The 13,505-nt window shown below is 37.7% G+C and overlaps 1 protein-coding gene across 1 annotated transcript in view; it reads right to left on the reverse strand.

Annotated features, from left to right (window-relative positions):
* Positions 1-13,505, reverse strand: part of TMEM255B (transmembrane protein 255B) — a 66,127-nt gene that overhangs the window by 32,922 nt on the left and 19,700 nt on the right. Inside the window, exons 2-4 of the mRNA XM_032226920.1 lie at positions 12,405-12,547; positions 9,209-9,271; positions 5,373-5,462 (exon numbers count right to left, since the gene is read on the reverse strand). Coding sequence (XP_032082811.1) covers positions 5,373-5,462; positions 9,209-9,271; positions 12,405-12,547 — 296 coding nt within the window. The remainder of the gene's footprint in view (positions 1-5,372; positions 5,463-9,208; positions 9,272-12,404; positions 12,548-13,505) is intronic.

A 13,505-nucleotide genomic window follows, 5' to 3' on the forward strand; every position in this document is an offset into this window, starting at 1 on the left:
GGGCAGCCCCATGTAGAGAGTGTTACAGTAGTCCAGGCAAGAAAGGACAAGGGCATGAGCGACTGTGCACAGAGCATCCCGATCCAGAAAGGGGTGCAACTGACGTATCAGGCGAACCTGGTAAAAGGCCCCCCTGGTCACGGCTGCCAGGTGTTCTTCTAAACTAAGCCGCATATCCAGGAGGACTCCCAGATTGTGCGCCCTCTCTGATGGGGGTAAAGTTTCTCCCCCTATCATCAAAGATGGAACAAGATGCACAAATCGGGATGATGGAAACCACAGCCACTCAGTCTTGGAGGGATTTTTACTACTCATGTCTTGCCCAATCACAACTTTTTCAGTCTTCCTTTTGATTTCCACCCACCCATTCTTCCATATTTTTTACATAAAAGCAAAACTAAATTGTTACAGGCTCAATGGGGCCTTCTTCAACAAAGAGGCCTTGGCTGCCCTAGGACATGTCAGCCTTGAAACTGCTCCTGTGTTATGCTTATGCCAACCTACTATTAAACCAGCTTAAGAAAATCGGGTTCAGACTGAAACATTGTGGCAATGGCTTGCAAACTATTCAGTCAAGCTACAGACCACCATGTACTTGTTTTGGGACTGCTAGGCTTTCCCATCTTTCTGTTTTATAAAGTAGCCACCTTACTTCCTGTTGGGGACAGTTGTGGAGGAATCTTACTGGATATGCAATATGCATGTGTATATGAATATACTCATGCAAATCTTTATACACAAAGTTAAACTGAACTTATACATATAAAGTTAAAGCATCAATATACATATACATGCAGTTTTTTAAATATCACTTCTTATTGTGAAGTCTATAATAACCCAGCTATAAGATTTTTTCATGTATACAGAAGGTTTCTGGTTCAAGATATGGCAGAAACTTTAGAATAGAATAATAGAGTTGGAAGGGACATTAGAGGTCTTCTAGTCCAACCCCTTGCTAAGGCAGGAAATCCTACACCACTTCAGACAAATGGATATCCAACATTTTCTTAAAAACTTCCAGTGTTGCAGCATTCACAACTTCTGGAGGCAAGTTGTTCCACTGATTAATTGTTCTAACTGTCAGGAAATTTCTCCTTAGTTCTAAGTTGCTTCTCTCCTTGATTAGTTTCCACCCATTGCTTCTTATCCTACTCTCAGGTGCTTTGGAAAATAACTTGACTCCCTTTTCTTTGTGGCAACCTCTGGGATATTGGAACACTGCTATCATGTCTCCCCTAGTCCTTCTTTTCATTAAACCAGACATACCCAGTTCCTGCAACCGTTCTTCATATGTTTTAGCCTCTGTCCCCTAATCATCTTTGTTCCTCTTTGCATTCTTTTTAGAGTCTCAACATCTTTTTTACATTGTGGCGACCATAACTGAATGCAATATTTCAAGCTCAGGCTATTTGCTGATATTCTTAGTTATTTGCCTCCCCCCCCCCCTTTTCTTGAGCTTCCTATTTTTTTCCAGTGCTTTGTTTTTTTTCTACCAGGTCCCTCCAAATGAGCAACCTTCCATTTACAAAGTAAGTCTTTGTGCTATTCAATGGGAAGGGTAGCTCTGAAAGGTATAACAGACTATGCTAAGCATTAGATCAGTTTGAAGATATATTTCTGTGTTTGTAAAGTAGCCAACTGCTGGGGTTCACTTGCAACGAATGGACAGGAACATGACATAACACGGAAAGGTATATTTGGGAAGTGGAGCAAAACAGTATACCCTGAGGTAACTCTGATGATGGGTTGGGGATTAAAGGAAGCAATGTCCCTTTCTGCTTTCCAGAAGTGACTGTTGGTCTGTTTTGGCAATGGAGGGATCAGCCGGTTCAGATAAGCCCTTAGGTTTTGGAAAGAATTATATCCTTATATCCAGTGGTGAAATTCATTTTTTTTTACTACAGCTTCTGAGGGTGTGGCTTGGTGGGCATGGCAAGGGAAGGATACTGCAAAATCTCAATTCCCACCTCATTCCAAGAGAAGGATATTGCAAAATCTCAATTCCCACTTCACTCTGGGGCCAACCAGAGGTGGCATTTGCCGGTTCTTCGAACTACTCAAAATTTCTGCTACTGGTTCTCCAGAACCTGCTGGATTTCATCCCTGCTTATAGCCCTTATTCCTTGACCCTTGTTTGAGTAAAAGCCTATAATGAAGAAATTTAACCAGCATCCCACCTGGTTTACTCCTTGCCTTTATTATTTATTAAACATTTATGCACATTTGTTCTAGTATAAAATTTACAATGAAACACTTCTGTGCTATTCATTCATTTATAAAATAACAAACCTTTTAAATAATGCAATATAATCGTTCTCTACTCAAATTCTCATTCATTTAAGCTACCAATGCCTTCCCTCCTGGCTTAGTTTACCCTCTTTAGTTTCTTTGGAAGTTCGTATTACCTTTACCTTGTATTCTGCCTCTCTCGTAGCAGCAGCAAAGTTTTCCATACATGTTTCTAATGGCATAATAAACTCACACTATAGTTCTACGTAAGCTGTTCTCCATTTCATTGGCTACCCAATTATGCATTTATCAATTATTGAAGAAGTATCACTTGAAAGTTTTATCTCTTTTCTTTTAAGGAGGGCAATGCTAGGTGCAGAAGAGAAATTGTTTTGTTTTGTTTGTTCTGCAAGGGTATCTGTTTGCAGCATGTAAGGACCAGTGTCGCTGCTATGTAACAATATATGTGAAAACAACATAATTCATGTATAATCGGTTCCTGTAATTTTCCTTTTTATCTCCACTAACATCATTACATGCTACTTTCAGCTGTATTTGTTTCATCCGATTCAGGCATTCAGTTGTTTTTAAAGGTGAACAATGGGTTCAAATACCCAGATGCTTGATGGAAATAAAAACAAATTACAAATACTGTAATTCTGAAATAAAACAGAGATACATTAAACCAAGCCACTTTTACATCCATTTCTAATTTTTAAAGTGCTTTTCTTAAGTGAAGTGTTTTTCTTCTGAATTGGACAAATCATTGTATAGAGATAGGCAAAGATACATTCAGATATTTCCTTTCTGCTATTTATTTATCAAGCTATGTTGTCTGTGAATGTAGAAAGGGTTTTTTTCTAATTTATCATCGTTAAAAAACAAAATAAAACAAAAGTACCTATTACTAAGATGAAAAGATATTAAACTTATATTATTCCTGATGTTCTTTTAAAAAAATCAAGGCAAACATATTTTTCCGTGTTTAAAATAGGGATATACTGGCAAAAAAGGATAGTACTGGCCTTTTTTTTATTCCAGCTCTTGCTAAAGAAATCAGAGCAAAGTGCCAAGTTATGTCTGGCCCCAAAGACGTTCATAGTTCATTTGATATTAGCGCGATCCATTAGATACCTTTTTTAAAAATTGGGTTCTGTGACCCCCTAGGGTTTAGTGAAGATTTGAATGGGATCTGCAGGACTAAAAGTTGGTGAAAGCTCTCTGAAAATGATGGAGGGTTTTTCTCCCTTAGTCCTTAATGGAAAACTCTCCACAAGAGGAGAAAAAAATTATATAAAGGATTAAAGAAAAACTGTCTATAGGTGACTAAGATGAAAAACAAAACAAAAAACAAAAAATTATCTTCAAAGAACGGATAATTTTTCTCCTTTAGTTCTTTACACAGATTTTTTTTTCTTAAACACTGAGGCACAGCAAAATGTCAGCTGGCATTCAAAACACCACCCCTCTTGGTCAGACATTCTGAGGGGAATTTTTAAAAATAATTTTTGTTGAAAAGTTAAAAAAATAAATACAAGCCAACATACAGAAAAAGGGAAAGAAAGTATTAAAGCAATGAAAAGGGGAAAAAAGGAAAGAGAAAACAGAAAAAAGTTAAAGAAATAACTTCCAATCTATGTCACTGCAGTTATAAATATATTTAAAGCCCCTTCAAAATTATATGATTCCCTTCTTCCCATATTCCACTCTCATTAATCAATAAATCAAAAAATCATCACTTCCTCCAGATTTTGTGGGAGGGGTCATGAGGAGAAAAGTTTCATACTCTAGAAAAGCTTGCATTATGCCGTCATGTTATTTTATATTTTTTCAAAAAATTGTAGTGGTAAGCAAAGAAACTGAGAATCTACTATAAGAAAACAAGTGTTCTGTCATGGTATAAGCTGCTCTTTTTCCTTCCAGCTGCAATTATTCATTTTGTGGTATGTGTGATGAGATTTCCTTTTGATAATGATATACAAATGGCGACTATAGGGATAGAAAATATATAGTTCTGCTTTGTTTATCTCTAAACTGCACAATATCTAAGCAGAATTCTCTGGACTCTCAAGCATCCATTCCTATTACAATCCAAAACAAACATGGAAGGTGACACACTAAGGTATTCATGATCCTAATGCCGATTTTTTTTTTATGGTATGAAGAGCAAGAGTGGTATTCATCCAGTTCTGACAGGTTCTGGAGAACCGGTAGTGGAAATTTTGAGTAGTTTGGAGAATCACCGAATAGGCTGGCCCCGCCCCTGCTGCCTCCCAGCCTCTTCTTTTGTTGTCCTGAACAGGAGAATGGAGCTGGAAAGCAGGTTAGTGGGATGAGGAGAGAATGGGGATTTTGCAGTAAGCTTCCCCCAGGAGTGGGGAGGGAATGGGGATTTTGCAGTATCCTTCCCCTGCCATGCCCACAAAGCCAGACCCACGAAGTCATGTGACGCCCACAAAGCCAGGCCCCTAGAATCATTAGTAAAAAAAATTGAATCCCACCATTGCCCATACTTGTCTCTCTGGTTATTTTTGAACTGAGGTTCTGATCCAAACTGTTTGCTTTAAACTTGGAGGTATCCACAGAATATGGGAAAATGAATAAATCAATCAAAATGGCAACGGGGTGGGAATGATCAAAGCTCTATTTTTTATATATCCAACCCACTTGAAAAATAGACAGAGTTTCAATCACATTGTTGTACCTGTTACATTGATTTCTTTTATCCTGCAGGCTCTCCTGCTTATGCTTCAACTTTTACCAAGGAGAATTAGTGGATTAAATTCATCATGCAAAATGTTCAGAACTTACACAACATAAGAAACTCACATTCCTGCGACTTTTCCACGTGAAAAAAAAACCTGCTTTATATTTTTATATCAATGTAGCAATGCAGTCAAATGTCCTGTCAATTAGGTGCCACTACTTGGGAGTAAGCCCCAATCAGCTTAATGTGACTATTTTTAAGTAAACCTAATTAGGAAAGATAAAACTGCAGATTTCTTATAAATAGCCGCAATGAAGGTCTAATTAGCTAAATGTCTAGATCTGCATCACTGCATAAAGAAAGTTATTGGTTACCCAAGTTGCATAAGGAGTTTAATGTTAACAAGGAGGTAGAATATACAAAAGCATACACTTACTATGTGACGTGCTGCAAACACACCATCAACGATTGCACAACAAAAAGCTGCTACCACTCCAAAGCTGATGAACACGATGGATGCTATCAGCTACAAAGAGAAAGGTTGATTTAAATTAAGTACTTCATGCTTGCATTGGAAGTCAGTTATGAAGAATTAGAAAATGCACCTGTACTTTTTAAAACTTGTTTGGCCATTCAACTTATATGGAATAGATGGCAAGAAAAATCGGGGAAATTATGAAGTAGAATTGCTTGCACATGCTATAAACATTGAACACTTATGTTGTGCTGTGCAACACATGTAAAAACGTTCCTTTATGTGATAAAAAACACAGCCTTGCTGAATAAGCCTATTGACAATTAAGTATATATCAGATAGATGTGCAGCGGTTAATAAATATGTAGCAGATCTTACCTTACATAAAAATGGATGCTAAATAATGATTCAATAATTCTAAGTAAATGTTCCCTATTTGTGCACTAGGTGAATGAAAGAAGTTCACTGGTTAAAACTGATAAGTGACTTTTTCAGCATTAATTACCAAATGTATAAAAGGAAAATAGGATGGACCTATCTACAGAGTTAGGCTTAACCAACCTATAATAGTTTCCCCCATCCACCAAGCATCTGCTTGCACATGGCAAAGAGGCAACTGGACAGTCCAGTTGCCTCTTGAAAACAGCACCTTTGTGACAACCATGACCTGGATGACTGAGAATTTCCATAGACACGTGACAAAGAATCAAAACAAAGTAATTTAGATATGATAATGTGGTATCTACCACTCCATCCTACAGCTAGGATACTGTAGAAATGTTGCTGCATGGAGCTGTACTTGAGCACAATAACTGGAATAGATTTTCTGAAGGGTGTGTGATTTGTTTAATTAAAATGCATGTTAGCTGAAATAATGCAATCTATTTTATTCTTCACAAGAGATCTTGGTTGTGAAGTGATATGCTTTATTTTCCCCCCAAAAGATTCCTAAAAAAAATCTTCCTAAAGAAAAAAGATTCTCCTAAAGATGCTTCATTTAATAATATTGAATGAAGCATTTTGCTTGTAAAAGGTTTTCTGTTATAACCCTCAATCTTGGGTTAGTCTATCTAGATAATGCCTCCATTCCTTTGTACAAAGCCTCTCAATGTTTGCATAACTAGATTTTATGAAGGAAAACAGTGTAGTTATCAAAGAGTCCCTGGGGTTGAGAAGCAGAAAAACAAACAAATAAACAAATAATAACCAAACATTGAAGGGCATTTGTAAACTGGAGTTCCCTGCCTTCTGCTTGATCTGGTATCATTATCAGATTGTTTACAAGTGGCACGTAGTCTCATAATAATCATTAATGTACTGTAATATTTTGCCCTGTCTTTTAAGGAGGGAAGGGCACTGAAATGCCACCCCCACACATACAGCAGAAAAACAAAATACATTGTGTCTTCCCTGGTTGCCCCTCTGCAGCTATTAAGGTAGCTTATCATTGCGATAGGCACCAAGACATACAATTTATGCCCTATTCTCTCCAAAGGTTGGTGCCACGATAAGAGCATGGATGTCATTGAGACTTCACTCAAGAAATGTCTCATTACAGGATAGGATTATATCACAGGTACTGGATGCTCATTATTCATTTATATCTATTTGAGCTGCAGCACTTACAATGATTACAATGGATTTCTAATGAGAAAAAGCTTTGCAATTACCTAGCTGCAGTTCACCTCTTATGTAGGATATTTTTAATTATTTTTTCCTGCAAAGCCTCAAAGCTTCCTGTTCGTCCAAAGTGACAAAATTATGAAAAAAAAGTTATTATTCAAGTGAATACGAATAAATACCTTGAAAATATTTCTGTAAACAGCTACTGTGGTCCTCAAAGTTAACTCTTTCACTTGGAAGCGACTTAAAGATAACAAATATTAAATTATCTGCGATGGCCTTTAACCATCATACTCAACTTTAGCAATTTCCAAATACCATATTACCCATTAAAATGTTCTAGGTTAGGAAACTAATGAGATTCACCTACCAAATATTATATCTGACAGAATAAAATTGCATGTGCACCTTCAAAGCTGTATAATAAAAACTGTGTAATTGCATGGGCATTGTTTAACAACAGGAAAGATAGGAAGTTACAAGTCCTCCAATCTTCTATTTATGAAGAGCATCAATACTCCAGGATAATACTGCCGTTACTTCTTAAATTTTCCATTTTCACTTGTATCAAAGCAACCTTTTCAATAGATAGTGTGCAAGTTTTTCAATCATTGGTACTCATCAGGCAAAATGAAAGCAAAGAAACAAAGGGAAGGGAAGGATTTTGGAAGGAAAAAATGTCTATTATTAACTATTAAATTTGCACTTAGTCTTATAGCATATAACACATGCTATTATGCCGACCACTTTCCTAGTCTAATTGGACTATCAGTCTATCAGGTTCTGTTCTCAAGGTGAACTAGGACTATTGCAAAAGTTGGTCTGTTTAACATGTTGCCACTTATCAAAAAAACCATATCCCTCCCTTTCCCATCACATTTTTATTTAACCATCACAACACTGACTTTGAAACATGCTCTGCACATTCAGAGCATACAAGCATTCTAGGAATTAATTATCTAATATGATATGTCCAAAGCGCCAATTTCTTATTTCAGTCATTAAACTTAGGCAACAAAGGTAGTAGAACCCTAACCCTAACTCTTCCTCATAGTTGTAGAACCCCAGGTTATTATACAAATGGAATCTAGTGAGAAGAAGCTAGAAGAAAGTAACAGCATTCACATTATTGTTATTTATTAAATTTGCATAGCACCCAATTATCAATGACTCTGGGTGTTAACAAATGGATTTCACCTACGGTACTTGAAAACCACTTCTGGACTTTATGCTTGAGGTGGAAAAAAATGAAACTTTGATTTTCGGTTTTACTGATTAGACAGATTTGTTTTTATAGAAATGGTTAAGTTTATTCTATTATATAAAAGTAAAATGTTGAGATTTGATGTTACTGTTTTATTCTACTGCACCAGAAGGAGTCGGAAGTTGATGCATTTTTTCTTATTTCCCTTCTGTTCTGCACTTCTCTTTTCCTCTTTCCCTCGCTTATTTTTCCTACTGTTTGATTTTGTATTTTTGTATTTTATATTATAAACTAATGAAAACTGTAAACAAAATGCATCTGGAAATTAAAAAATATACAAATAATAAATGAATGAATGAATGACGAAATAATAAATAAATATCTTGTTCCTGCCCAGTAAAAAAAAAACAACTTAAAAAAAAACCAAATGGATTTCATCTCCACAAAATAAAGGGCTTAAACTGAGTTTTAAAAAGAAATCAGACATATGAAGTCATGCCTCATAACGAAGACGACTAAACGCCTAGTTAAGACAGTTTAATTGTCTATTAATGGCTCCCAGCTATGACTGTTAATAGCTGAGGAACAGAGTATCTTTTCATGTTAGATTCTGGGATCAAACAAGGAGAAAAGTGTTGGATGAATTGTAAATCGGAACATGCTGTTATCTGGTTGAACTGTAGACTTATGCCTCGCAAAAGAACCATGAACAAAATAGACAATAATAAAATTAAGCTCTAAAGTAGATTTTAATGAGTAGTGCTTATCTTGTGTGCTTCATTTTAGTCTTTCTTTCATTATACATTTTGTACTTTACTAGTCACACTGTTACCATAGCATATACTACACAAATTGACAATGACTTGAATCCTTATAAAATTACGGAGATATGTTGAGAGAAACAGAATGAAAAACAGAGTACCAGATCAATGTTCTGATTTTTAAATCACACAGTTTATTATTTGCTTACCATTTGCTTTCGATTCTCTACCAGATGGAGGCCAATAATCCCTAGGAAGGATCCAAAGCCAAGCTATGGCAAAAAGCAAATCCACAACAAATAGGACAAGTTAGCTACATTTATAAGATGTCGTTAATTTTAAATAAGAAGAAAAGAAGAATGAAAAGTGCCATTCCAGGTAAGTTGAGAACCTGCTTCACATATACAGTATTATCTGTAAGACTCTTCATAAAAAAAAATAACAGACTGCAATTAAAAAGTTTATCAAGAATCTAACAAGCTTCTAGGAAACAAATAAGATGGATTAACTCAGGAGACATCATTTCCTTATTTATTTATAAAAGGCAATTCCATATAATAACTTAAAATGGGTTGAGTTAACTGTCTGTCTGTCTGTCTGTCCTATCCTGTCCTGTCCTTGTATGGATGGATGGATGGATGGATGGATGGATGAATGGATGGATGGATGGATTAGATAAATTGATGATGATAGATAGATAGATAGATAGATAGATAGATAGATAGATAGATAGATAGATAGATAGATAGATAGATAGATAGATAGATAGATAGGCAGGCAGGCAGGCAGGCAGGCAGGCAGGCAGGCAGGCAGGCAGGCAGGCAGGCAGGCAGGCAGGCAGGCAGGCAGGCAGGCAGGCAGGCAGGCAGGCAGGCAGGCAGGCAGGCAGGCATCTGTTCAACTATATATAGTAAGTATGGTGTGAAATAAATGTAATTTAGGAAAAGTAAGGAAAAAAGGAAATAGCTTTTCTTCAGGAAATAGAATTGAAAACAAAGAAGTGGCCCATGAATAAAATAGGTTATTTTTTATTAATTCAACAGATAGGCCCTGTTGCTAATAGAGCTTCTATTTATAGCATAAAACTATGGATAACAAAATTAAAAATTGGGGGAAATTGGCGATTTAAATGGTGAAGTCTATGGTCATTTTGAGCACTTCTTCTCTATAATGGTCCATGCTATGCATCGATGTTTCCTTGTTTATTTCCTTGTTTAATTGCAGCAGATCTCATAGGTCAGCTTAACAGTAAGACTCAACATGGTTCTTTCATAGAAGCTGGCCTTTTGGGGTCACTTTGCTTAGGTGGCAATGGAAGGATTCGTTCTATTTTGGACCTCATGGCTGTACCATTTTGTGTGGAGTTTTGACAATACTGCTAGAAGAATATTAGTGCGGCCTGAAGCCCAATCAAAATGGCAGTCAACAGTGGTGGCATTTATCAGGACAACTAAATGCTGCAGGTGAGTAGCACTAGAATCTAGCAGTGGAATTGAGAAGTCCTTCCTCCAAGAGGACAGAAGAGCCATGGCTAGCAAGGAAGCCATTCTGAGCCACATGGCATGAACATAGCAGCTCCTTCCATCACTAATAAAAATGGCTGCTGTGAAGACAACCTGCTGTCTTGGAGGAAATGACATGGAACCTCACATCCTAAGTGACCCAGTTAAATCCTCTTAAAGCAGGATTTAGCCTAAAAAGCCATTAACTTGTTTTAAACAAGGTTCAAATTGCCCCCACCCCAATTAAAAATCAAACTGCCCTCTTGGAGCATGGTCCCCATGTTGGGAGTCACTGTTCTAACCCTAACCTTACAAAAGAAAACATGAAATAGGTAGATGTAATCAAACAGTAAAGTACCAAAATCAGATAGTTGGGTCAAGAAGCATATTTTTATTTTCCCTCTAAAACACACCTGCACACGCACACACATACAGACAAAATGTGGAGCCCAGTGCACATTCCCAGGACAGGAAAATGATTACCTGCCACTGAGGAAACTTTTTAAAGGAATCCCTTCATGGATTATTCTCACTCCCAGATTCGCAAGGTGGTTTACCTGGCCTAAAAAAATAGTAGAACAGGCACCCAAAAGAGTACTTGGGTCCTAAAATATTGATGAATTTGGTGAACCCGCCAAAACTGGATAGAAGCATTCCTGATCTTGTTTCCCATAAAGTCCTATATCCATGATGGTGTGCCAGAAGTGCAGTGGTAGGTTTCAAAAATTTTTAGAACCTCTTCTGTAGGTGTGGCCTGCTTTGTGGGAGTGGCTTGCTGGCCATGTGACTGACTGGGATTGGCTTGCAGGCCATATGACCGGGTGGATGTGGCCAACTTGTAAAATGTGGTGAAACTCACTTAACAACGCTCTTGCTTAGCTATCAAAATGTTGGTTCAGAAACTCTGACATTTGAAGCATGCAAGTCTTAAAACTGTCAAGTTACAAGACCCTTCACCCCTAATCCTTTAGAACAAACCCACAGGGATGTTCAAACTTGACAGCTTTAAGACTTGTGGACTTCAACTCCCAGAATTCCTCCTCTCGCTCTTCATATTGATAATGGGCGGATGGGCGGTGGGAGGGAGCTGGAACTGGTTCTAAACAGCACTGTAGATTTGTGGAACCTCTTCTATAGAGCTTTCTCTGCTGCCACACACACTGTCGCCCAGGTCAGATCTCCATGGCATTTTTTTCATGAGCTGCTGTTTCCCTGCAAATGACGAAACAGAAGCTCATGAAAGAAAAAGATCTTATCTCTTGCTACATTGCTGGTGTTGGGATGCCCCACCTCCTGCAAGCCAGCTAGTCTTTGGGACTCTGCTGTGCATGCACAGATGTCCATGCATGTGTGCACTCACACATGTCTGTGCATGTGTGAGTTTGTGCATGACTGTGCATGTCTGGGCGCATGTATGTGCATGCATGCGTGCATGTCCTTGCATGTATGCATTTGTGTATGCATGCATCTTTCCGTTTGGGCATGCACGCATACGCAGTTTGGGCACTTGGTGCCTAAGAGGTTTGCCATCACTGTCTTATATACTGTATCTTGCCCCAAACTACATGTTAGTGTTTTCAATATAAGGAATGAATTTTCCCATTATTTCATGCTTTTCTCATTCTTTTGAGTCAATCGTGGCTCATGGTAACCATATGCAATCTTCCACATTTTCTATTAAGTTAAACATGATTGATTTATTTAGGTTTATTGTCAAATTGCACAAAACCTGCACAAGGGGAAATATATAGACAGTTGTCAACATATGACCACAGCTGGAACAAGAATTTCCATCCTAAGTGAAGCCAGGCCCATTTTTTCTAACCATTTTTACATTTTTGGTCCATTATTTGATGCACTATGAATACTGGCAAAACTAAAATGCAGTGGTTGATAGACTTACTATTATTCCTGGATAATAGCCTCCCACAGTTACATTTTCAGTTCTCGTGGTTGCTGCAAGGCCTATGGACAGTATGAAAACAGACACTACCAAAAGGGCGACTGTGAACCAAAGAGATGTTTTCTTTCTTTTTGTGAAGTGTCCTGTGAAAAAACACACATTGTAAATCCATATTAAAAATACACTAATTTCAGAGGAGAGGTGAGTCTGCTTCATTCGCACGCAACCATCTTAACAAGAAACCTGATGTCAAGCTTCTTAGATAGTCTTAGCTTAGAATCAGCAACTTCTAATTAGAAATATCTTATCTCTGAAAGTAGGTTCCTAGATAAAAGGATGTTAGATTACGAGGCCTTTTTCTGCTGAAGGCTCATTTCATTTGATAGGTAAGGTAAAGACACACATATGTCTGCACACATACATATGGGCTAGTTATTCCCAACTCTAGAGGGCAGTGCTCATCTCCATTTCAAAGCCGAAGAGCCAGCGCTGTCCAAAGACGTGTCTGTGGTTATGTGGCCAGCATGACTAAACACTGAAGGTACACAGACACACTATTACCTTCCCACCAAAGGTGGTCCCTATTTTTCTACTTGCAGCTTTATGTGCTTTCAAACTGTTAGGTTGGCAGAAACTGGGACAAGTAATAGGAGCTCACTCTATTACGCGGCGCGAATCAACCAACAAGTTCAGCATCTCAGCCACTGAGCTAAGTGTCCTTTATTTGATAGTCGAGTCAATTACTGTACTGAGCAGCCCAAAAGCCCACTTGGGGAATTCTGGGAGTTGAAGTCCACATATTTTAAAGTTCCCAAAATTGGGAAACACTACATTAGATGATGCAAAGGAAATATGAAACACTCCAATCCTCTACTAGTGGTTTCCTTGACTGTGCTGTCTACTTGACACCGCTAAGCAGGGTGAAATCATTCTTTTTCTGCCATCCCTTTCATTTCTCCCTCCCTCCTCAACCTTCTCTGTCTTTCTTTCTTGGATCTCTTCCTTCTCAAGCAAGAAGTTGCTGGAAAACAGAAAAACGATTTTGTCCTAAGCCTGAACCAACCTAAATGACTTCTGAAATTAGATTGAGAATCAAACCTT

This window comes from Thamnophis elegans, chromosome 11 (assembly GCF_009769535.1).
Source record: "Thamnophis elegans isolate rThaEle1 chromosome 11, rThaEle1.pri, whole genome shotgun sequence".
Lineage (NCBI taxonomy): Eukaryota > Metazoa > Chordata > Lepidosauria > Squamata > Colubridae > Thamnophis > Thamnophis elegans.